Source organism: Cherax quadricarinatus, chromosome 73, assembly GCF_038502225.1.
Source record: "Cherax quadricarinatus isolate ZL_2023a chromosome 73, ASM3850222v1, whole genome shotgun sequence".
NCBI lineage: Eukaryota > Metazoa > Arthropoda > Malacostraca > Decapoda > Parastacidae > Cherax > Cherax quadricarinatus.
In genome coordinates this window covers 15,138,349-15,165,654 of record NC_091364.1, presented here as the reverse complement: position 1 = coordinate 15,165,654, position 27,306 = coordinate 15,138,349, and the positions used below count along the sequence as shown (strand labels likewise).

Genomic DNA, 27,306 nt, shown 5'->3' with positions numbered 1-27,306 from the left:
TAGATATTATTGCTATAACGGAGACCTGGTACAACCTGAAATGTCTTCTGAATGCAACATACAGGGTTATAAACTATTCCACACTGAAAGGGTCAACAGGAAGGGTGGTGGAGAGACGATATGTGTCAGAGATCATTTAAATTCTTGTGCTAGACAAGATATAAGATTAGAAACATCGGACACAGAATTTGTTTGGCTACAGTTTCTCGAGGGTCGTGAAAAGTTAATTTTGATAGAGAGTGCAGTAAGCTGCTATGGGACGAAATTCATAAGGCATCTAGATATGAAAATGTTGTGTTAATGGGAGATTTTAACTTTAGACTGATTGGAACAATGTAACAGGAAATCTTGTGTCCATACTTATTACTGCACCTACTACATACATAGGACACTTAACTCTGACATAAACCCTCCCCTCAAACATCTTACCAACCTCAACAGAACACATGACCATAACACAAGGCACAGATCACTCTTTGATGTTCCTCGTGTCCATCTCACACTATGCAAAAACTCAATGCACATAAAAGGCCCTAAAATCTGGAATTCATTACCTGTGAATATAAAAGAAACACTGTTTATAATTTCAAGTCTCTTCTCAAAAATCACTTACTCACCCACAACTAAATAAATATTGAATAATTGTATCTCATAAATTGTATCTCACATATGTATCTCATTATTGTATCTCATAAATATCAACCTGTGACCCAATCAAACTTTGTTACTATTTATCTTCATTACCTAACAGAATACTCCATTCTACAGATTACACAGCAACACAGTAAAAGACCATATAACCTGTCTTTGTAATACTCATTTGTACTAAATTGTTATCTGTTTTACAATAATTTTTGTACCACTGAATATATCATTGCTTAGTTAACCTTAAGCTAATTTTAAGCCTGCCCATAATGCTCTTCATACAAGGGGCTTTGGCATGTTGCACTTTAAAAATTGTATTCCTTGTACTTCTCTGTATCATGTTCAAATTAATAAATAAATAGATAAATAAATAAATAAATGGTTCAGGATTGCTTTTTAAAACAGTTTGTGACAGAACCAACTAGAGGAAACAACCTGCTTGACTTGGTTCTTGCCAACAAAGAATCACTAATTAACAATCTTGAGGTTAATGATGAGCTTGGGGAAAGTCATCACAAATCACTTAGTTTCAATATATCATGGAATTACAAAGATAACTGCAATCATATCTCTGTCCCAGACTTCCGCTTGGCCGATTTCATGGCACTGGGTGGGGTAAATTGGGATGACCTGACTATGGGTCAGGTTGGTCGTGTTGGTTGTCAATATGATTTTTTCAGAGCATGGTCCTAGCTGCCAAGACAACTTTTGTTCCGAGTAGGGAAATTAGATCTAACAAAAATGATCCCAATATCTAGGAATATCAAAAGAGGGGATGAGCAGTTAAGAAATCAATATATTCAATTAAAGAGAGAAAAAAAGGAATAAGAAAAGCAAAAAGGGATTATGAGGCTAAGGTTGCAAGGGATTTGAAGACTACCCAAAAAGGATTCTTTCAGGTATACAGAAGAATAGGGACAAGATAGGCCCACTTAAGAGTAACTCGGGTCAGATCACTGACAGTGATAAGCAAATATGTGAAATTTTCACTACTTACTTCCTCTCAGTTTTTGCTCAGGAAGATGCTAGCGAAATTCCCGAAATAATAAATTATGTAGAGCAGGACGATAAATTATGCATGATTGGGGTAACAAGTGACATGGTCCTCAGTCAAATAGAGAAATTGAAACCTAACAATCTCCAGGCCCTGATAAATTGTTTGCAAGGGTTTTAAAAGAATGTAAAGAGGACCTTAGCAAATCTTTGGCTAATCTTTTCAACATGTCACTACAAACTGGCATAGTGCCTGATAAGTGGAAAATGGCAAATGTAATACCTATTTACAAGGCAGGTGACAGGTCCTTAGCTTCGAACTATAGACCAATAAGCCTTACCTCCATAATGAGAAAATTTATGGAATCAATTGCCGAAGTAATTCATAGCCATCTTGAAAGGCATAAATTGATTAATGAATCTCACCACAGTTTTACAAAGGGGCGTTCCTGTCTTACGAATTTACTAAAATTATTTCACTAAGGTATTTGAGGAGGTAGATCATGGTATTATGGTACTGAATGTGATATCGTGTATATGGACTTCAGTAAGGCTTTCGATATAGTTCCACATTGAGAAAACTAAGGCACACGGAATAGGAGGAGAAATTTTTCCTGGGTAGAGGCAGCACAGAGTCTGCATAAATGTGGAGAAATCAGAATGGTGGCACGTCACAAGCAGTGTTCCATAGGGGTCAGTGTTGGGCCCGTTGTTGTTCACAATTTACATAAACGACATGGATGAGGGAATAAATAGCGACATAAGCAAATTTGCTGATAACACCAAAATAGGCCGTCCAATTCATTCTAATGAGGACATTAGAGCACTCCAGGATGATTTGAATAGATTGATGCAATACTGGAGAACTGGTAGATGCAGTTTAATATAGACAAATGCAAAGTTCTAAATGCTGGAAAGGATAATAACCATGCTACATATAAACTAAATAATGTAGATCTTAACATTACTGATTGCAAAAAGGATTTAGGAGTTCTGGGTAGAAGTAACCTGAGACCAAGACAACAGTGCATAATCGTTCACAATAAAGCTAACAGAATAAATAACAAAAAGGCACAATACCGTGACTGGAACGATACACAAATAACCCGCACATAAAAGGGAGAAGCTTACGACGACGTTTCGGTCCGACTTGTGACCATTGACAAAGTCACACTCACAAAAGTCACAAGTGTGACTTTGTTAGGTAAGACACATATGCAACAGTTAGGTATCTTTATTTCGAAACGTTTCGCCTACACAGTAGGCTTCTTCAGTCGAGTACAGAAAAGTTGATAGAAGCAGAAGAGACTTGAAGACGATGTAATCAGTCCATCACCCTTAAAGTTTTGAGGTGGTCAATCCCTCAGTCTGGAGAAGAGCATTGTTCCAAAGTCCTGTCGGTATTTTATACCACTTTAATGTTCAAGTGTGACTTTGTCAATGGTCCAAGTCGGACCGAAACGTCGTCGTAAGCTTCTCTCTTTTATGTGCGGGTTATTTGTGTAAGCTAACAGAATCCTTGGCTTTATATCAAGAATCATAAATAATAGAAGTCCTCAGGTTCTTCAACTCTATATATCCTTGGTTAGGCCTCATTTAGACTATGCTGCTCAGTTCTGGTCACCGTATTACAGAATGGATATAAATGCTCTGGAAAACGTATAGAGGAGGATGACAAAGTTGATCCCATGTATCAGAAATCTTCCCTATGAGGATAGACTGAGGGCCACGAATCTGCACTCTCTAGAAAGGTGTAGAATTAGGGGGGATATGATTGAGGTGTATAAATGGAAACCAGGAATGAATAAAGGGGACGCAAATAGCGTGCTAAAAATATCTAGCGTAGACAGGACTCGCAGCAATGGTTTTAAGCTGGAAAAAATCAGATTCAAGAAAGACACAGGAAAGTACTGGTTTGGTAATAGAGTTGTGGATGAGTGGAACAAACTCCCGAGTACCGTTATGGAAGCTAAAACGTTGAGTGTGTGTGGGTGGGTGTGAGTTGGACCTGACTAGCTTGTGCTGTTGGGTCAAATGCCGTGCTCCTTCCTTAAGTGGATGTGACCTGATTGGGTGTGTCATTGGTCTAAGCTGGGGGTTGACATGGACTTGCCCCGCATGGTCCAGTAGGCCTGTTGCAGTGTTCATTCTTTCTTATGTTCTTATAGGAAAGAAGGAGCACTGCAGCAGGCCTATTAGTTTAAGCCAGTCAGGTCCAAGTGACATCCACATAATAAGAAAGAAACAAAGCATCAGACCCACTTTTTTACGCATGAAGGACAAAAAGGCAGAGTACCGTGACTGGAACAATAACACGTACATAAGAGAGAGGAGCTAACGATGACGTTTCAGTCCGACTTGGACCATTTACAAAGTCGTAAACTTCTCTCTATGTGCAAGTTATTTGTGTATTGATAAATGAGACACTTTAGCAACATCTGGGTATCTTTATTATGTAGTAAAGGTACCCAGATGTTGCAAAAGTCTCATTTATCAACGTGTCGGTTTTGTAAACTATTTATTCCCAATTCTGTGTATTTTTTACTCATAGTTAAAATAAAGGAATCAGATACGATTTCGGCTCACAACAGTACGTCTTTTTTTTTTTTTTTTTTTTTTTTTTTTTTTTTTTTTTTTTTTTTTTTTTTTTTTTTTTTTTTTTTTTTTTTTTTTTTTTTTTTTTTTTAGCTTTGGTGCCTAAATTAATTCGCTGGCGGTAGTTAATAATTACAAAAGTAAAATATTTGAAGATGCACATATAACCCGCACATAGGGAAATGAAACTGTTGACGAGGTTTCGGCCTGACTTGAACTATTAGTCACACATATGAAGATACTTTGTATCACTAATTCTGATTTTGAATAAATCCCAGAGATGTAATGAGATGTTTTTCACCCATTCGTTCCTGCTCTAACTATTCGCAAACTTTTTCAGTCTGCCGCCCTCCTGGCTTCCAGCTATATCCCTAGGGCCCTCCCATCCTCCCACACAAGCTATCGACATGAGTTCTGCAGAATGGTTTAAGTCCTACCTGAGCAACAGAACCCGTGCCGATAAACGTGTGGGTTCCCGAAGGTAGTATCCTGGGTCCTTTGTTATTCTTGTGCTATGTGAAAGACACGCCTATCAGTGTTAAATACAAGCTTCAACTGTACTCAGATAATAGTGCTCTATTAGTATCAGGTAAAGACCAACAAGACATTGCTAATGCACTATCATTAGTACTAGAGTCCTGTAGCAAATGTTTGGTAGACAACAAATTATCACTACACATCGTGAAAATAAATGCCATACTCTTCGGCACGAAACATGAAAAGAGAAAATAATTTTAATGTCCACTGTAATGGGGAACCTATTATTACAGTAAATTCGGTGAAATATCTGGGAATTTCCTTCGACCCAAGCATGTCAGGAGAACTAATAGGGAACAGTATTGCAAAGAGCGTGAATGCCAGACTGAAGTTCCTCCACAGATAGGCACAATGTCTACCTACTGAGGCTCGCAGGACCCTATGTCTAGCTCTCAAACAATGTATAATAGACTACTCTTGCTTTTCATGGTACTCTGCCTTAACAAAAAAACTGAAAGGCTACGAATCACCCAGAACAAAATGATGAGATTAATCCTGGACCTGGGTTAAAGAGAGCATAAAGGCCAGAATTAATTACAACAACTGGACATGTTGAGAGTTGAAGACTGAGTAAATCAACTAAAGCTAAATTATGTTTATAAAATTGCTCACAACCAGTGTCCCCAGTATCTTATTGAAAATTTTGTTAAGGCCGGGAACCAATGCAGTTATAGAACTAGGTGAAGGAAGAACAGTTTTGCAGGACCTAGAGTCAGTGGTCAGGTTTCAAAGACATATTTTTCTGTATTGCAATAAAATAGTGGAATAGACTGCCTGCACATATGGAATTTTGAGGAGTTGGAAAGAGGAGACAAAGGAGAAGCAAGGGACTACATAATAGGAACACTTAGGACTGGAGGTCCAAAGGTGATGATTGCAGTGATGTATAACCAACCACAAAATAGCAGGAGGCCAAGACAAGAATATGATGAGACTAACAGAGCAATGATTGACACACTAGCTGAAGTGGCCAGAAGGGCCCATGTGGGCAGGGAAAAACTACTAGTTGTGGGTGACTTCAATCACAAATCGGCTGGGAAAACCTGGAACTACACGAGGGCCCAGAAATGTGGAGGGCTAAGATGATGGGGGTGGTACTGGAAAACCTTGGGCATCAACACGTTAGGGACATTCCCAAAGAGAGAGAGAAGAGAGGATGAACCAGCAAGACTGGACCTAGTATTCACCTTGAGTGGTTCAGACATTGAGGCATCACATATGAAAGGCCCCTCGGAGCTAGTGATCACGTGGTCCTGAACTTCGAATACATAGTAGGGTTACAAATGGAGAAAGAAGCAGGTAGGGCAGGATGAATGAAGCCAAGCTACAAAAGAGGGGACTACACAGTCATGAGGAATTTCCTGCATGAAGTTCGGTTCGAAGGTGAACCGGTGGGAAAATCAGTAAGTGAAATAGTGGAATATGTGACAAAATGCAAGGAAGCAGAGAAAAGGTTCGTACCTAAGGGCAACAGAAATAATGGGAAGGCTAAGACGAGCCTTTTGTTCACCCAAAGGTGTAGAGAGGCCAAAACTAATTGCACAAGAGAATGGAAGAAGCATAGAAGGCAAAGGACCCAATAAAACAAGATTAGTCGAAGAGCCAGAAATGAAAATGCAGAGATAAGGAAGGAGACCTAGTGGCAATACGAAAATGACATAGCAGCGAAAGCCAAGTCTGACCTGAAGCTGTTGTACAGCTGTATCGGGAGGAAAACAAAAAACAAGTACCAAGTAATCAGGCTGAGGAAGGAAGGGAGATCACAAGAAATAACAGAGAAGTATATGAAGAGCCCAACATGAGATTTAAAGAAGTATTTACAGTGGAGACAGAAAGGGCTCCAGAAAGCCGGAGTGGTGGCATACACCATCAAGTACTGGATGCAATACATACAACTGAGGAGGAGGTGATGAGGCTGCTAAGTGAACTAAATATCTCAAAGGCGATGGGGGCGGACAACATCTCTCTGTGGATCCTGAGGAAGGGAGCAGAGGCACTCTGTGAGCCACTAACAACAATCTTCAACATATCTATCGAAACAGGGTGACTACCTGAGGTGTGGAAGACAGCAAGTGTAGTCCCAATTTTTAAGAAAGGAGACAGATACGCAGCATTAAACTACACTTCAGTGTCACTTACATGTATAATATGCAAAGTCATGGAGAAGATTATCAGAAGAGTGGTGGAGCACCTAGAAAGGAATGAGCTTATAAGAACATAAGAAAGAAGGAACACTGCACCAGGCCTACTGACCCATGTGGAGCAGGTCCATGTCTACCCCCCAGATTAGCTCTATGACCCACCCAGTCTGGTCACCTCCACTCAAGGAACACGGCATCAGACCCAGCAGCACAAGCTAGTCAGGTCCAACTCACACCCACTCACACCCACTAATGTATTTATCCAGCCTATTTTTAAAACTACACAACGTTTTAGCCTCAATAACTGTACTCGGGAGTTTGTTCCAATAATCCACGACTCTATTACCAAACCAGTGCTTTCCTATATCCTTCGTGAATCTGAATTTTTCCAACTTGAAACCATTGCTGCGAGTCCTGTCTTGGCCGGAAATTTTCAGCACGCTATTTACATCCCCTTTATTTATTCCTGTTTTCCATTTATACACCTCGATCATATCCCCCCTAATTCTACGCCTTTCGAGAGAGTGCAGATTCAGGGCCCTCAGTCTATTCTCATAGGGAAGATTTCTGATACATGGGATCATCTTTGTCATCCTCCTCTGTACGTTTTCCAGAGCATTTATATCCATTCTGTAATACGGTGACCAGAACTGAGCAGCATAGTCTAAATAAGGCCTAACCAAGGATATATAGAGTTGAACAACCTGAGGGCTTCTATTATTTATACTTCTAGATGTGAAGCCAAAGATTCTGTTAGCTTTATTGCGAACACTAATGCACTGCTGTCTTGGTTTTAGATTACTGCTGACCAGAACTCCTAAATCCTTTTCGCAATCAGTAGTATTAAGATCTACATTGTTTAGTTTATATGTGGCATGGTTATTTTCCTGTCCAACATTTAGAACTTTGCATTTGTCTATATTAAACTGCATCTGCCACTTCTCCGACCATTGCATTAGTCTATTCAAATCATCCTGGAGTGCTTTAGTGTCCTCATTAGAATGAATTAGACGGCCTATTTTGGTGTAATCAGCAAATTTGTTTATATTTGCTATTTATTCCCTCATCTATGTCGTTTATGAATATTGTGAACAACAACAGGCCCAACACCGACACCTGAGGAACACCGCTTGTGATGTGCCCCCATTCTGATTTCTCCCCATTTATGCAAACTCTCTGCTGTCTATTTGTCAGCCATGCCTGTACCCAGGAAATAATTTCTCCTATTCCGTGTGCCTTAAGTTTCCTCAATAGCCTCTGATGTGGAACTCTATCGAAAGCCTTATTGAAGTCCAAATACACAATATCATATTCATTACCATGATCTACCTCCTCAAACACCTTAGTGAAAAATGTTAGTAAATTCGTAAGACAGGAACGCCCCTTTGTAAAACCGTGTTGAGATTCATTAATCAATCTGTGCCTTCCAAGATGGCTACGAATTGCTTCGGCAATTATTGATTCCATAAATTTTCCCACTATGGAGGTAAGGCTTATTGGTCTATAGCTCGAAGCCAAGGACCTGTCACCTGCCTTGTAAATAGGTATTACATTTGCCATTTTCCACTTATCAGGCACTATGCCAGTTTGTAGTGATATGTTAAAAAGATTAGCCAAAGGTATGCTAAGTTCCTCTTTACATTCCTTTAACACCCTTGCAAACAGTTCATCAGGGCCTGGGGATTTGTTAGGTTTTAGTTTCTCTATTTGTCTGGGGACCATGTCAATAGTTACCGCAATCGTACATAGTTTATTATCGTCCTGTTCTACATAATCTATTATTTCAGTAATATCGCTAGTATTTTCCTGGGTGAAAACTGAGAGGAAGTAGGTATTGAGAATTTCACACATATCCTTATCACTGTCAGTGATCTGATCAGCACAACCAGCACGGTTTCAGGGAAGGGAAATCCTGTCACAAACCTACTGGAGTTTTACGACACAGTGACGGCAGTAAGACAAGAGAGAGGTGCATAGACTGCATTTTATTGGGCTGTAAGAAAGCTTTTGACACAGTTCCATACAAGAGAGTAGTGTACAAGCTAGAGAACCAGGCATACACAACAAGGAAGGCAGTGCAATGGATCAGAGAATAGTACATGACAGGGAGGCAACAACGAGTCATAGTACTCGATGAGGTGTCAGAGTGGGTGCCAGAGTCGAGCGGGGTTCCCCAGGGATCAGTCTTAGAACCAGTGCTTTTCTGGTATATGTGAATGACATGACGGAAAGGATAGACTCAGAAGTGTCCCTGTTTGCAGATGATGTGAAGCTAATGAGAAGAATCCAATCAGATGAGGATCAGGCAGGACTACAAAGGGATCTGGACAGGCTGCAAGCCTGGTCCAGCAACTGGCTCCTGGAGTTTAACCCTACCTAGTGCAAAGTCATGATGATCGGGGAAGGGCAAAGAAGACCGCAGACAGAGTACAGTCTAGGGGGGGGGCAAAGACTGCAAATCTCAATCAGGGAAAAGGATCTTGGGATAAGTATAATACCCAGCACATCTCCTAAGGCCCACATCAACCAGATAACTGCTGCAGCATATGGGCACCTGACAAACCTAAGAACAGCATTCCGACACCTCAGTAAGGAATCGTTCAAGACTGTACACTATGTACGTCAGGCCCATATTGGAATATGCAGCACCAGTTTGGAACCCACACCTGGTCAAGCACGTCAAGAAATTAGAGAAAGTGCAAAGGTTTGCAACGAGACTAGTCCCAGATCTAAGGGGTATGTCCTGCGAGGAGAGGTTAAGGGAAATCTACCTGACGCCACTGGAGAACAGGATGGATAAGGGGGACATGATAACGACATATAAAATACTGAGAGGAAATTAATAAGGTGGATAGAGACTGGATGTTCCAGAGATGTGACACAGCAACAAAGAGTCACAATTGGATATTGAAGACTCAGATGAGTCACAGGGATGTTAGGATGTATTTTTTCAGTCAAAGAGTTGTCAGGAAGTGGAATAATCTGGAAAGCGATGTAGTGAAGGCAGGATCTATACATAGCTTTAAGAAGAGGTATGATAAGGCTCAGAGAGTGGACATAGTAGCTACCAGTGAAGAGACAGGGCCAGGAGCTATGACTCGATCCCTGCAACCACAATTAGGTAAGTATACACGCGTTTACTGTATACACATGTAACTGCAAAAATATTCAGAAATTCGTACACATGTATATACACATATACATAGTTATGTTTTGCCTCATTGTGTATTGAGGTAGAGGAGGCTGGGCCTGTAGAATACGGGGATACCTTCCTGGCATCGCGCAGCCACCGAAATGAATCTAATTATGTCCACTCTTGTAGTTGAAAATTTTTTCAAATATGTGCACTAAGCTCTTTGTCACATAATTTAAATATCCTTTAGTAATTAAATAATGTGGAACAGGTCATATTTTGCAAGTAGTTCTCTACCGTTTTAATATATTGTGAGTCGAAAAATTAATTATAAATAAAAGAGTGTAACTTGTTAGGATTAATTACTCTGCTTGTCTCTCTTTACACAATCGTTTTTACAGAGTTAGGTTAAGAGTTCTTAAGTTTATTTACATGTTAAGACCTGTTACGTACATCAGCTCATTTTAAAGCCTTTTTACTGTTATGAGACACATACACAGGGAACAGGATGGAGTTGGAGCCATCTGGTCAACTGACTTTATTTCATCGATGTTGTTATGCTGTACGAACATGTTCCAGACTCGAGTCATTCCAGGAATTATCACAGATGAGGTGGTGTTTTTGAGAAGGATATAACCAGTTGCTGTTTGCTGTCCGTCTTGTTGTGTAGAAGCTGTCTTCTTGTTATTCGCGGAGTGCAGTCAAGTGTGGCACCTTGACAACATTGGCCTTGTACATATCAGTAAGGCCACCTACATCCCTCTAGTGTTGAAGGCTCTGCTGGAGTGACATACCTATCCAGTCCGGGTCCAGGCGAGGAGAACAGTAGTCTTGCTCGGTTCTCCATTCTGTCCAGAAGATGTAAATGAGACGGGAGACAGACAGTCCAAGACAATGGAACATTCTCAAAGTGTGAGAGCACTTGTACTTTGTACAGAGTCTTTCAACCTCTGCTGTCGAGCGTGGACAAGGTACGTCTTCGTGTTGTTAGCTCTTTGGCTGCCTTGGGAATCAAATTTCATCCCTAGGTTATCCACCTCATCCCTGGGTTTCAACACTCTAAATTCGTTCTTAAAACTGCTCCACCATTACCATCATGGTGCCTAGAGACCATTGTCATTTGTGTTGTCTCACAAGCAAATGTATCTGCCATCGTTTTCCACAGGGTGATATAGCTGTAAGCTAGTGATTGTCGTAACTAAAAGTAGCTGATATTTCCTCTTGGAAAAAAATGTCAGAGTATAATCATCTGCATATGCATGGTATTCTGGGATGAGTTGAAGAAGGTCATTGAAGTAAACATTGCATTACAATGGACTAAATATACCTTCCTGTGGGACAGTGGCACCTGCTGAGTGTCTTGTTGACTTTGTCAGTGACAATTACTCTTTTTTCATAAATCGGTTTTACAGGCTAAGAGCTGTTATCGGCTCATTCAAAGCCCCAGGATGTTACCCACGACAGTCGACTGACAACCAGGTACCTACTTTCTGCTAGATGAATAGGGGCACCAGGTGTAAGGAAACATGCCCAATGTTTCCACCGATGCCGTTGATCAAACCACAATCAGTATGTGAACTGAGTGCGTTGCCAACCGAGCCACGGGCCATATATGTATTAAAAATTCAAAAGGCTGAAAATTTGCACATTACAGTGGAAAAATGAACATGTTATTAGAAGACGGGAGAACTTACGTGCCTCTTAATGTTATTTTTATTATTTTTTTTTTATTTACACATCGGCTGTTTCCCACCAAGGCAGGGTGGCAGTACGCTGAGGTCAGTGGTCACCTGCGGTCATACCTGCCTAAGCCCTTGGGAGTTAGCGTGGGCTGTTACCAAGCACCATGGCTGGTTGTAGTTTTTTTACAGTCTCAGCTTCAAGTGTTGAAGAAGGAGATTCTACTTCTTCAGGAGGAAAATAGGAAGCTGAAGCTTCGCATAGATGAGTTTGGGAGCGAGTGTGAGAAGGATTTAGCTGGTAAGGAAGGAATGGTCACCAGCAGTGATAGTGGCAGCCGCTTTAAGTGGCAAGTGGTTCACAGTTCAGGAAGAAGGAAGATGAGAGGTAATAGAGATGTGAAGGTAGCAAATCGATTATCTGTTCTCCAAGACGAGTGTACTTCAGTGGTTAGTGAGATTAAAGGTACCACTGATTCCCCTGCTAATCAAGGTAAGAATATTTTAATAGTAGGCGATTCTCAGGTAAAATATGTGGACCATGCATTTTGTAACGGAGACAGAAAGGTCAGACAGAGAGAGTGTCTCCCTGGAGCTGGTGTTGGTGACATAGTCAGCAGGTTGGATAATATTATGGCAGGTAATGGGAACAAGCCCATTATCTGTCTTAGTGCTGGGGGTGATGACATTGGGAAGGGCAGGAGAGAGGAGCTGCTGGATAAGTACAGGTCAGCCATAGAAGTAGTTAGGTCTAAGGGAGGGATCCCAGTCATATGTAGCATCTTGCCTAGAAAGGGAGTGGGCAATGAATGGATGTCTAGGGCAATTGGTATAAATTGCTGGCTAGACAGGTACTGCAAGGAACTTGCAATCCCATTCATTGATAACTGGGACCTATTCTTTGGCAAACGTGATATGTATGCAAGGGATGGGGTTCATCTCTCTGGGGATGGAGTGGTTGCATTAGCCAATTCAATTGAGAGGGTAATTGATGACTTGTCTAGGAATTTAAACTGATAGATTATAGAGGTATGAGTGTTTGTGGGAAACAATCAGGCTACAGCATTAGGATTAAAAACAGCAGTTATTACTGGGATACCTCAGGGATATGTTTAAAAGACTAGCTCGCTTAAGGTCTACTATACAAATAGTAGGAGTCTAAGAAATAAGATAGATAAGCTAAGATTACTTGCAAGTGTGGGTAATATAGATATTGGTATAATAGAGACCTGGTTCAACCTGAAAGATAGAGAAATGCCTTCTGAATGCAACATACAGGGTTATAAACTATTCCACACTGATAAGGTCAACAAGAAGGGTGGTGGTGTGGCGATGTATGTCAGAGAAAATTTAAATTGTTGTCTTAAACATGATATAAGATTAGAAACATCGAACACAGAATCTGTATGGCTACAGTTTCTCGAGGGACGTGACAAATTAATTTTGCGTGTGATTTATAGGCCCCCAAACCTTGATAGGGAGGGCAGTAAGCTGTTATGGGACGAAATTCATAAGGCATCTAGATATGAAAATGTTGTGATAATGGGAGATTTTAACTTTAGACAAATTGATTGGAACAATATGACAGAAAATCTTGAGTCTAGTGACTTTCTTGATATGGTTCAGAATTGCTTTTTAGAACAGGTTGTGACAGAACCAACTAGAGGAAACTATCTGCTTGACTTGGTTCTTGCCAACAAAGATTCACTAATTAATAATCTTGAGGTTAATGATGAGCTTGGGGAAAGTGATCACAAATCACTTAGTTTCAATATATCATGGAATTATCCAGATAACTGCAATCAAATCTCTGTCCCAGATTTTCGTTTGGCCGACTTCATGGGACTGAAAAATTACCTAGGTAGGCTAAATTGGGATGTCCTGACTATGGGTCAGGTAGGTGATCTTGGTTGCCAATATGACGTTTTTCAGAGCATAGTTCTAGCTGCCCAGACAACTTTTGTTCCGAGTAGGGAAATTAGATCTAACAAAAATTACCCCAAATGGATGAACAACAGATTAAAACATCTCATTGGTCAAAAGAGAGGCATATATAGGCGTATCAAAAGAGGGGATGGGCAGTTAAGAAATCAATATATTCAATTAAAGAGAGAAATAAAGAAAGGAATAAGAAAAGCAAAAAGGGATTATGAGGCAAAGGTCGCAAGGGATTCAAAGACTAACCCAAAAGGGTTCTTTCAGGTATACAGAAGTAAGATTAGGGACAAGACTGGCCCACTTAAGAGTAACTCTGGTCAGATCACTGACAGTGATAAGGATATGCGAAATTCTAAATACCTACTTCCTTTCATTTTTCACCCAGGAAAATACTAGCGATATTCCTGAAATAATAGATTATGTAGAACAGGATGATAATAAACTATGTACGATTGCAGTAACTAGTGACATGGTCCTCAGACAAATAGAGAAACTAAAACCTAACAAATCCCCAGGTCCTGATGAACTGTTTGCAAGGGTGTTAAAGGAACGTAAAGAGGAACTTAGCATACCTTTGGCTAATCTTTTTAACATATCACTACAAACTGGCATAGTGCCTGATAAGTGGAAAATGGCAAATGAAATACCTATTTACAAGGCAGGTGACAGGTCCTTGGCTTCGAACAATAGACCAATAAGCCTTACCTCCATAGTGGGAAAATTTATGGAATCAATTGCCGAAGCAATTCGTAGCCATCTTGACAGGCACAGATTGATTAGTGAATCTCGACACGGTTTTACAAAGGGGCGTTCCTGTCTTACGAATTTACTAACTTTTTTCACTAAGGTGTTTGAGGAGGTAGATCATGGTAATGAATATGATATTGTGTATATGGACTACACCAGAGGCTACTGAGGAAACTTAAGGCACACGGAATAGGAGGAGAAATTTTTTCCTGGGTAGAGGCATGGTTGACATATAGACAGCAGAGAGTTTGCATAAATGGGGAGAAATCAGAATGGGGGCACGTCACAAGCGGTGTTCCTCAGGGGTCAGTGTTGGGTCCGTTGTTGTTCACAATTTACATAAACGACATAGATGAGGGAATAAATAGCGACATAAGCAAATTTGCTGATGACACCAAAATAGGCCGTCCAATTAATTCTAATGAGGACACTAGAGCACTCCAGGATGATTTGAATACACTGATGCAATGGTCGGAGAAGTGGCAGATGCAGTTTAATATTGATAAATGCAAAGTTTTAAATGATGGACAGTTAAATAACCATGCCACATATAAACTAAATAATATATATCTTAATACTACTGATTGCGAAAAGGATTTAGGAGTTCTGGTTAGCAGTAATCTAAAACCAAGACAACAGTGCATTAGTGTTCGCAATAAAGCTAACAGAATTCTTGGCTTCATATCTAGAAGTATAAAAAATAGAAGTCCTCAGGTTGTTCTTCAACTCTATATATCCTTGGTTAGGCCTCATTTAGATTATGCTGCTCAGTTCTGGTCACCGTATTACAGAATGGATATAAATGCTCTGAAAAACGTACAGAGGAGGATGACAAAGATGATCCCATGTATCAGAAATCTTCCCTATGAGGATAGACTGAGGAGCCCTGAATCTGCACTCTCTCGAAAGGCGTAGAATTAGGGGGGATATGATCGAGGTGTATAAATGAAAAACAGAAATAAATAAAGGGGATGTAAATAGTGTGCTGAAATTTTCCAGCCAAGACAGGACTCGCAACAATGGTTTCAAGTTGGAAAAATTCAGATTCATGAAGGATATAGGAAAGCACTGGTTTGGTAATAGAGTTGTGGATGAGTGGAACAAACTCCCGAGTACAGTTATTGAGATTAAAACGTTGTGTAGTTTTAAAAATAGGTTAGATAAATACATGAGTGGGTGTGGGTGGGTGTGAGTTGGACCTGACTAGCTTCTTGTGCTGCTGGGTCTCGTGCAGTGCTCCATGCTTGAGTGGAGGTGACCAGACTGGGTGGGTCATTGGGCTAATCCGGGGGGGGGTCTTTAGTCTAATCCGGGGGGGGGACATGGACCTGCTCCGCATGGGTCAGTAGGCCTGTTGCAGTGTTCCTTTTTCTTATGTTCTTATGAAAGAAAAACATTCATCATCATTCACTCCATCACTGTCTTACCAGAGGCATGCTTGTACTACATTTTTGCATGATGGTAGGACTGCTGGTGCCTTTTTCTGTCTCATAAACATGCAAGGTTGCAGGTAGGTCTTGCTACTTCTTCTTACACTCAGATCACGCTACACATACATGCACAAGCATATATATAAACAGCCCTGGGACCATCCTGTTTTCTGAAAAAATTGCTTAACATATCTTGCCAACTTGCCAATATTTACTCTCTATCTCTAGTACTGCAACCCCGTTGTTTCCCACACCTACCCATACCTCTATGGACCAATGCTGTTCTTGTTCCTGTTTATTTCTGCTTATCTCCATGGGGAAGTGGAACAGAATTCTTCCTCCGTAAGCCATGCGTGTCGTAGGAGGCGACTAAATGCCGGGAGCAATGGGCTAGTAACCTTTTCTCCTGCATAAACTACCAAAAACAAGGAAAAGAAACACTTCTTAAGGTGTTCACAGTTGCTTGACTGAGTATATACGAGCGGTGAAGGTTATATCTACATTTTCCACTTCTGCAATTTCACCTGCCCTGAAGGGGGCTATTTGTACACAATAATATTCCAGCCTAGAGAGAACGAGTGACCTGAAGAATGTGGGCACTAGCACCGCATCTGCTGTTTTGAAATTTCTAATTATCTATCCTATATTTTTTCCTTGCATCTGCCATATTAAAATTGTTGTGATCGTTGAAGGTGAGATATGACATTATCACTCCCAGGTCTCTCACATTAGACTTACATTCTGTTAAGTAATTTAAGTTTGTCTCTTACTCTGATCTTGTTGTTATATCTTCTCTTCTCCCATAAACCAATAAAGTCAAATGAAAACCTTATTTAAATTATCTCTGTTTTAAATATTAGATAAAGAATTAAATACGGTAAAATATTACATATATTTATTAATAAAAACAAAATAGAAAGCGTATATATATTACATGATAACTAAGAGTTACATAAATATCAATAACCTGGATACAAGACCAAGTTATTTATTTTCTACACACGTGTCCAGGTGTGCTCCAGGTGTCCACCAACACACCTGTTGGACCATGTATGTGAAAGGTCGCCATGCAATGGACTGCATTGCTAATTATTATTTAAAATAATCTACCCCGGGGCAATATCCAAATTTCCGGGAGGACCGTCAGGCTTGTGTAGTGTTCAGGAACAAGTGAACAATGTTCACCAAATGGCTATTTCTTTAAAAATTTCATGAATTTTATCACCGTTTTGAAGCCGAGTGGCGAGGCATTGGCCAATGACATTTTAATTTATTGCAGCGGGTTTATGTAAGTAGAACATCTGAGAAAGTTTAAAAAAAAAAACTCATTGTACTTTGTTCATGCACAGTTGAACGCTACTGCTGCCCCAGGTGAAAGTGATCTCGTCCCCAGCTTCTCTATTGACTCACCCAGGCGGTGGTTTCGTCCCCAGCTGCTCAACAAAACAGAGGCTCGTCCCCAGCTGCTCTGTAAGACAGGTGGCAGGTTTGTCCCCAGCTTCTCTGATCAGCTGATGGAAATTTTTCCGTGAGTGTGTAGTGTGAGGGCAGTGTGTGTGTGTCTGTGTTGGAGACAAGAGGTACAGCAGCCATCAACTACTCCACCTCACCGACCACTTCACCTCAACAACCATGAACGGAGTAAATGGAGTCAAGAATATCATGGCCAATGGGAGAGGTAAGAACAACTTACTTAGGCTTTTGGGTTATCTAAGGTTAAAGGTACATAATATACTGTGTGTCTATAACAACTATGTTCCCTCAAGACCATTATTAAAAAAATTATGTGTTATATATCCAGACCCAAAACCCAAAATAAAACTTATTGGGTTAAATTTCTATTATTTAAACAAGTTAAAACATAGGTATTATGTTAAATTGTGACGTTTTAATCTGGGTTATGCCAAGAATATAATTTATTTCCTGCACTCTCATTTATAATTTATCAAAAAACCCAGAAGAGTTATACTTCCCGGTCTCCTATATACTATATCATTTTTATTGTATTCGCTATATTATGTAGATATCTCCGTCAAAATTTCAACCTGAGAGATTGTATATCCCAGGTGATAGTAACTCCAGTTCTACTGGAAGGAATACACTGAAGCTGCTGAACCTTTCATGGTATACTCGACGATATCTTCACTGACCTACTGAAGTATACCAGCTGAAGGTGACACATCCTGTGTGATGGAATAGGCAGGGAAACATAATAGGCAGGGAAACATAATAGGCAGGGAAACATAATAGGCAGGGGAACATAATAGGCATGGAAACATAATAGGCAGGGGAACATAATAGGCAGGGAAACATAATAGGCAGGGGAACATAATAGGCAGGGAAACATAATAGGCAGGGGAACATAATAGGCAGGGAAACATAATAGGCAGGGAAACATAATAGGCAGGGGAACATAATAGGCAGGGAAACATAATAGGCAGGGAAACATAATAGGCAGGGAAACATAATAGGCAGGGGGACATAATAGGCAGGGGAACATGATAGGCAGGGGAACATAATAGGCAGGGGAACATAATAGGCAGGGAAACATAATAGGCAGGGAAACATAATAGGCAGGGAAACATAATAGGCAGGGGAACATAATAGGTAGGGAAACATAATAGGCAGGGGAACATGATAGGCAGGGGGACATAATAGGCAGGGGAACATAATAGGCAGGGAAACATAATAGGCAGGGAAACATAATAGGCAGGGGAACATAATAGGCAGGGAAACATAATAGGCAGGGAAACATAATAGGCAGGGAAACATAATAGGCAGGGGAACATAATAGGCAGGGGAACATAATAGGCAGGGAAACATAATAGGCAGGGGAACATAATAGGCAGGGAAACATAATAGGCAGGGGAACATAATAGGCAGGGAAACATAATAGGCAGGGAAACATAATAGGCAGGGAAACATAATAGGCAGGGGAACATAATAGGCAGGGGAACATAATAGGCAGGGAAACATAATAGGCAGGGGAACATAATAGGCAGGGAAACATAATAGGCAGGGGAACATAATAGGCAGGGGAACATAATAGGCAGGGAAACATAATAGGCAGGGAAACATAATAGGCAGGGAAACATAATAGGCAGGGAAACATAATAGGCAGGGGAACATAATAGGCAGGGAAACATAATAGGCAGGGGAACATAATAGGCAGGGGAACATAATAGGCAGGGAAACATAATAGGCAGGGGAACATAATAGGCAGGGAAACATAATAGGCAGGGAAACATAATAGGCAGGGAAACATAATAGGCAGGGAAACATAATAGGCAGGGGAACATAATAGGCAGGGAAACATAGCTGTTGTTACCGCTGTCACTCATATTTAATAGTCGTAGATACAATTTTGCTAGGAAAAAAACTGAGGGGTTTTGACAGCTGCCAGAAATAGTGGTGTTGACAGCTGCCAGCAGTAGTGGTGTTGACAGCTGCCAGCAGTAGTGGTGTTGACAGCTGCCAGCAGTAGTGGTGTTGACAGCTGCCAGCAGTAGTGGTGTTGACAGCTGCCAGCAGTAGTGGTGTTGACAGCTGCCAGCAGTAGTGGTTTTGACAGCTGCCAGCAGTAGTGGTGTTGACAGCTGCCAGCAGTAGTGGTGTTGACAGCTGCCAGCAGTAGTGGTGTTGACAACTGCCAGCAGTAGTGGTGTTGACAGCTGCCAGCAGTAGTGGTGTTGACAGCTGCCAGCAGTAGTGGTGTTGACAGCTGCCAGCAGTAGTGGTGTTGACAGCTGCCAGCAGTAGTGGTGTTGACAGCTGCCAGCAGTAGTGGTATTGACAGCTGCCAGCAGTAGTGGTGTTGACAGCTGCCAGCAGTAGTGGTGTTGACAACTGCCAGCAGTAGTGGTGTTGACAGCTGCCAGCAGTAGTGGTGTTGACAGCTGCCAGCAGTAGTGGTGTTGACAACTGCCAGCAGTAGTGGTGTTGACAGCTGCCAGCAGTAGTGGTGTTGACAGCTGCCAGCAGTAGTGGTGTTGACAGCTGCCAGCAGTAGTGGTGTTGACAGCTGCCAGCAGTAGTGGTGTTGACAGCTGCCAGCAGTAGTGGTGTTGACAGCTGCCAGCAGTAGTGGTATTGACAGCTGCCAGCAGTAGTGGTGTTGACAGCTGCCAGCAGTAGTGGTGTTGACAACTGCCAGCAGTAGTGGTGTTGACAGCTGCCAGCAGTAGTGGTGTTGACAGCTGCCAGCAGTAGTGGTGTTGACAGCTGCCAGCAGTAGTGGTGTTGACAGCTGCCAGCAGTAGTGGTGTTGACAGCTGCCAGCAGTAGTGGTGTTGACAGCTGCCAGCAGTAGTGGTGTTGACAGCTGCCAGCAGTAGTGGTGTTGACAGCTGCCAGCAGTAGTGGTGTTGACAGCTGCCAGCAGTAGTGGTGTTGACAGCTGCAGCAGTAGACAGCTAGTGGTGTTGACAGCTGCCAGCAGTAGTGGTGTTGACAGCTGCCAGCAGTAGTAGTGTTGACAGCTGCCAGCAGTAGTGGTGTTGACAGCTGCCAGCAGTAGTGGTGTTGACAGCTGCCAGCAGTAGTGGTGTTGACAGCTGCCAGCAGTAGTAGTGTTGACAGCTGCCAGCAGTAGTGGTGTTGACAGCTGCCAGCAGTAGTGGTGTTGACAGCTGCCAGCAGTAGTGGTGTTGACAGCTGCCAGCAGTAGTAGTGTTGACAGCTGCCAGCAGTAGTGGTGTTGACAACTGCCAGCAGTAGTGGTGTTGACAGCTGCCAGCAGTAGTGGTGTTGACAGCTGCCAGCAGTAGTAGTGTTGACAGCTGCCAGCAGTAGTAGTGTTGACAGCTGCCAGCAGTAGTAGTGTTGACAGCTGCCAGCAGTAGTGGTGTTGACAGCTGCCAGCAGTAGTAGTGTTGACAGCTGCCAGCAGTAGTAGTGTTGACAGCTGCCAGCAGTAGTGGTGTTGACAGCTGCCAGCAGTAGTGGTGTTGACAGCTGCCAGCAGTAGTGGTGTTGACAGCTGCCAGCAGTAGTGGTGTTGACAGCTGCCAGCAGTAGTGGTGTTGACAGCTGCCAGCAGTAGTAGTGTTGACAGCTGCCAGCAGTAGTGGTGTTGACAGCTGCCAGCAGTAGTGGTGTTGACAGCTGCCAGCAGTAGTCGTGTTGATATTTTTCACGAATACAAATAAAAAACTTCTGACCAACATATAGGTAACATTCTTCCCAGCTGACCTGGCCATCTCTTTAAGCGGAACTTTAAACAACATATCGGTCCATCCTTAACCGATATCTATAACCGGAACTTAGCAAACGAGATTCCTCTCCAAGGTGTAAGTTACGTGTTCTGTGTTCCAACTAAGTTATTCTGACTGGTAACTTAGTTAAGTCAAGTGACTCAACCTGACTCAAAACTCACTCGTATAAACTGAGAAAAATAACAATAAATAAAGTATTATTTTAATTAGTAAGAAACGCAGGAAGGCTTATTAACCCAGGATAACCCGTTAAAGCCAAAGATTGTGGCTTATTTTTCCTTGGAATCTCTTATCCCTCTACCCAGGATGCCACCCACAACAGCCGACTAACTCCTAGGTACCTGTTTGCTGCTAAGTGACCAGGTTGATAAATTAGACACATGTGCAACTCTTGGGTATCTTTATTGAGGAAACGTTTCGCCACACAGTGGCTTCATCAGTCCATACAAAGGAGAATCTTGAAGAACAGGAGGAGAATGAGGTAATCAGTCCCTCAACCTAGGAGTAGGTGCGAACAGCACCATAGTCGTGGAATCTCCACGACTATGGTGCTGTTCGCACCTACTCCTAGGTTGAGGGACTGATTACCTCATCTTCTGTACATAGTTCTACTGTCTTCAAGTTAGGTCCTAGAATTTGTATTGATAAAGCCACTGGATGGCGAAACGTCTACAATAAAGATACCCAGATGTTGCACATGTGTCTTACTCTCATACCCAAGAGTTGCACATGTGTCTAATTTATCAACATGTCGGTTCTCTGAACCATTCATCTACAAATAAGTGACCAGGTGCTGCGGGTGTTAGGATCCACAGGTGCTAGGCATACTAATACCTATCAACTGTGGAATAAAACACGTGTGTGATAATTAGGACATGTGTTGCACATGTATCTTAGACTTGCCTAGCCCCAGCCCGAGATTGAACCCGGGTCTTTTCTGTTGTGAGCGAAACGCTTTACTGCTGAGATACGTGGCATCTTATTTACGACGTTTCGGTCCACCTTGCACTATTATCAGTTCGTGATAATGGTTCAAGACAGCGAAACCTCGCATAGTTTTCATTTACTGTTTGAGAATTATTCCAACCACGATATTGTGCATTGTACCAACCACGATGTTGTGCATTGTACCAACCACGATGTTGTGCATTGTACCAACCACGATGTTGTGCATTGTACCAACCACGATATTGTGCATTGTACCAACCACGATATTGTGCATTGTAACAACCACGATATTATGCATTGTACCAACCACGATATTGTGCATTGTACCAACCACGATATTGTGTATTGTACCAACCACGATATTGTGTATTGTACCAACCACGATATTGTACACTGTACCAACCAGTGGCTTCTTCAGTCCAAAGAGAAGAATAGTTGATGATCGGCAGGAGTTGGAAGCAATCAGTCCCTCAGTCTGGAGTCGATGTGTTCATGTAATCAGTCTCGATAAAAATATAGCATATGTACGGAGAAAGGCCTTGTATACTGCAGACAGGTGAGGTGAAGCAGCTGGAGGCTGTGTCACCAGGGAAGAATCCATAGGTGGAAGTAGGTCATGCATGTAGGTTAGACAAGCGTGGAATTTCCTGTGACAAGATCTCCAGATGTTGATGTGTCTGACAGGAATGTGTCTGCAGCACTGTCAGACACAGCAACATACTGCGATCTTAATACAAAAAATTCTACGCTAGCCTAACATATAGGCATGTCCAACATCCACCTGTGGATTTTTCCATGGTGACTCTGCCTACGATTGCTTCACCTCACCTGTCTACAGTATATAAGATTCTCCTCGCATGTGCTATATATATGGCCGAGTCTCCACATGGAGAAGACCCAAGTGTTTCATTCACTATAACGTGAATTGTCTCAAAAACGCTTTGCTACTGATCTGGACATTGTTACTGTAACACTGCCCTTAGTGTTACTGTAACACTCCCCTTAGTGTTACTGTAACACTGCCCTTACTGTTACAGTAACACTGCCCTTAGTGTTACTGTAACACTCCCCTTACTGTTACTGTAACACTGCCCTTAGTGTTACTCTAACACTCCCCTTAGTGTTACTGTAACACTGCCCTTACTGTTACTGTAACACTGCCCTTAGTGTTACTGTAACACTGCCCTTAGTGTTACTGTAACACTGCCCTTAGTGTTACTGTAACACTCCCCTTAGTGTTACTGTAACACTCCCCTTACTGTTACAGTAACACTGCCCTTAGTGTTACTGTAACACTCCCCTTACTGTTACTGTAACACTGCCCTTACTGTTACTGTAACACTGCCCTTAGTGTTACTGTAACACTCCCCTTAGTGCTACTGTAACACTGCCCTTAGTGTTACTGTAACACTTCCCTTAGTGCTACTGTAACACTCCCCTTACTGTTACTGTAACACTGCCCTTAGTGTTACTGTAACACTCCCCTTAGTGCTACTGTAACACTCCCCTTACTGTTACTGTAACACTGCCCTTAGTGTTACTGTAACACTCCCCTTACTGTTACTGTAACACTCCCCTTACTGTTACTGTAACACTTCCCTTAGTGTTACTGTAACACTGCCCTTACTGTTACTGTAACACTGTCCTTAGTGTTACCGTAACACTCCACTTAGTGTTACTGTAACACTGCCCTTAGTGTTACTGTAACACTCCCCTTACTGTTACTGTAACACTGCCCTTAGTGTTACTGTAACACTGCCCTTAGTGTTACTGTAACACTGCCCTCACTGTTACTGTAACACTGTCCTTAGTGTTACCGTAACACTCCACTTAGTGTTACTGTAACACTCCCCTTAGTGTTACTGTAACACTCCCCTTACTGTTACAGTAACACTGCCCTTAGTGTTACTATAACACTCCCCTTACTGTTACTGTAACGCTGCCCTTAGTGTTACTGTAACACTGCCCTCACTGTTACAGTAACACTGCCCTTAGTGTTACTGTAACACTCCCCTTACTGTTACTGTAACACTGCCCTTAGTGTTACTGTAACACTCCACTTAGTGTTACTGTAACACTCCACTTAGTGTTACTGTAACACTGCCCTTAGTGTTACTGTAACACTCCACTTAGTGTTACTGTAACACTCCCCTTACTGTTACTGTAACACTCCACTTAGTGTTACTGTAACACTGCCCTCACTGTTACAGTAACACTGCCCTTAGTGTTACTGTAACACTCCCCTTACTGTTACTGTAACACTGCCCTTAGTGTTACTGTAACACTGCCCTTAGTGTTACTGTAACACTCCACTTAGTGTTACTGTAACACTCCACTTAGTGTTACTGTAACACTCCACTTAGTGTTACTGTAACACTGAACTGGATTAGGCACATTTTCTGAACGAAATAATCAAAGACTCTAAGATTAGTGGAGCACTGCTGCAGGGCTACTGGCCCATGCTAGGCACGTCTAACTCACCTTGCGCTCTTCCAGCCAAATAATAATAATAATAATAATAATAATAATAATAATAATTTAATTACCAGTCATTTAAATTTAATACTTAAGCTTACTCGGAAACGTTCATGAGAGTTGCTAATGTTTCAGGTAGGATCGAAATGTCGTTATATTTTCGTTCCCCCCATGTGTGTGTTATTTGTATAATGTTTACGTAATATATTTCTGGCGGACCTAAGCTAAAACCTGGAAGAATGCTGCAGCTGCTGCAGCTGCTGCAGCTGCTGCAGCTGCAGCAGCAGCAGCAGCAGCAGCAGCAGCAGCAGCAGCAGCAGCAGCAGCAGCAGCAGCAGCAGCCGCCGCCGCCGCCGCCGCCGCCGCCGCCGCCGCCGACGACGACGACGACGACGACGACGACGACGACGACGACGACGACGACGACGACGACGACAGTAGTAGTAGTCTGCTACTTCGATATGTCCCAAAATACATTTGTAAATAATCAGGTACTAAATATCGCCGGGGCAGACGAAGCGGAAAAAAAAAGAGGCCGAATTATCAGGTTTATCTGCCAGACAGAATAATGAACTTAGTTAACAGTGTCGCAAATGTTGCGATATCAACACTTATTTCGCTGTGGACGCACTTTTGGTTACGTTCATGGTGTACTGTACAGTCAAGTTGATGCATGAGATACTTGTGTAATAACTGTGTGTCTTTGTTGATGAATAAGACACATGCAACACCTGGGTATCATCACTGATGAATAAGACACATGTAACACCTGGGTATCATCACTGATGAATAAGACACATGCAACACCTGGGTATCATCATTGTTGAATAAGACACATGCAACACCTGGGTATCATCACTGATGAATAAGACACATGCAACATCTGGGTATCATCACTGATGAATAAGACACATGCAACACCTGGGTATCATCAATGATGAATAAGACACATGCAATACCTGGGTATCATCATTGATGAATAAGACACATGCAACACCTGGGTATCATCATTGATGAATAAGACACATGCAACACCTGGGTATCATCACTGATGAATAAGACACATGCAACACCTGGGTGTCATTGATGAAGGAGACTTCCAACATTGTTTATTTCTCTCAATTCAATCATTACTGAGAATGGAATATGGAGACGCTGAAAGAAGTGATGAGGTAATTTGGTGATGCTCAGTCTCTCAGTCTTGATAGGTGATCAGTCCCTCGTGCACAGTCGAGGAGAAATGTTTTGAAGAGTGAGTTACTGGTTGTCAGAGGCACCTGTCGATAGACACTTTGTGAGCTTCTGCCTACATACTGCATCACCTCATCTGTCCTCCACTCTTGTTATTTTTTTTATTTGTGTAAATGTAATTAATGAAGACATATGAGGAGGTGCCCAGGTGAAGCATCACCTGTAGTCACTTGACGATTGTTTACCAGTGACTTTGGGGCACCTAATGCAGGTGAATGTTCCTTCCCCTGGAAGCGTCGGATAGCACCGTCAGCCGTTGCTTAATTACTGATACCCAGGACCGGTACGCCAGCTGTTGTTTAATCTCTGATAAGCAAGTCTTATTTAGTATTGTAACTTTGCTAAAATTAATGCTATATAAATTACTCTAATGCTATACACAAATAACTACTACCATTCCTACTTCTATTGCTGCTACCTTTAATTTTGCCTCCCTTCACTCCTCACTCCCCTTTATATCTCTTGTCCCACTAACACTACCTGCTCTTGTTTACTACCACTACTACTATTACTACTGTTTCCACTACTACCACTACCACTACAACTACTACTATTACTACTGTTTCCACTACTACTACCACCACCACTACTACTACTACTACTATTACTACTACTACTACTACTACTACTACTACTACTACTACTACTACTACTGTTACTACTACTAATATTATTACTATTACTACCACTACTATTACTACTACTATTTCTACCACTACTACTACAACTACTACTATTACTACTACTACTACTACTACTACTGTTACTACTACTACTATTATTACTATTACTACCACTACTATTACTACTATTTCTACCACTACTACTATTTCCACTACTATTTATCCTTCCTCTCTTGCTCCAGTCCCTGTACAGATCGCATGTATATACTTTAAAGCTTCAAAACGTATAATAAGTAAAACTTCATTAATTTCGAGACATTAACTGATTTTCACACTTGCCGTTCCAATAAATGCACACTTTACGTATTTAATAAAACAATCGTTGCTTAATAGGCCAAGTCCTCAAGCTGTGTATAAGAAGCCCATATTGGTCACCTTGATCGCACTTCTGGGTGTTGTATGTAGCGTTACCTCGAGGTTATTTCCTGCTCTAGTGTATGACCTTTAAAAGGGAGCCTAGCTACGTTAACTGTTGCTTGGACACTGTATCTGTGTGCGGCTCTCCCCTCAAGGAAGGTTCCTTGATGTTGGTGAGGGGCTCTTGATTTAGGGAATTGGATCTGTGCTCCAGTTCCCCGAATTAAGCCTGAATGCCTTCCACATCCCCCCCCCCAGGCGCTGTATAATCCTCCGGGTTTAGCGCTTCCCCCTTGATTATAATAATAATAATAATGTGTGCGGCTCTGTATATCTACATCGAAAGGAATATATCTTTGTCTATATACGCAAAGATGCGTGTATGTATGTATGTATATACGCAGAGATGCACACCTCTCGGTGTGCGTCTGTGTGTACATACAAGTGTGAATCAATAGGCATAAATCTTGAGTATAAATATATATTGAGGTATGCGACTGTGTATACACCTGCACGCTACTTGATCTGTTTTTTATGTTAT

At 41.7% G+C, this 27,306-nt stretch overlaps 1 protein-coding gene across 2 annotated transcripts in view; it reads left to right on the top strand.

Annotated features, from left to right (window-relative positions):
- Positions 1 to 27,306, top strand: part of aay (phosphoserine phosphatase) — a 276,767-nt gene that overhangs the window by 122,966 nt on the left and 126,495 nt on the right. For both annotated transcript variants that reach the window (XM_070100620.1, XM_070100619.1), the window contains exon 2: positions 17,188 to 17,516. In XM_070100620.1, the coding sequence (XP_069956721.1) occupies positions 17,471 to 17,516 (46 nt within the window). In that variant the 5' untranslated portion in view covers positions 17,188 to 17,470. The remainder of the gene's footprint in view (positions 1 to 17,187; positions 17,517 to 27,306) is intronic.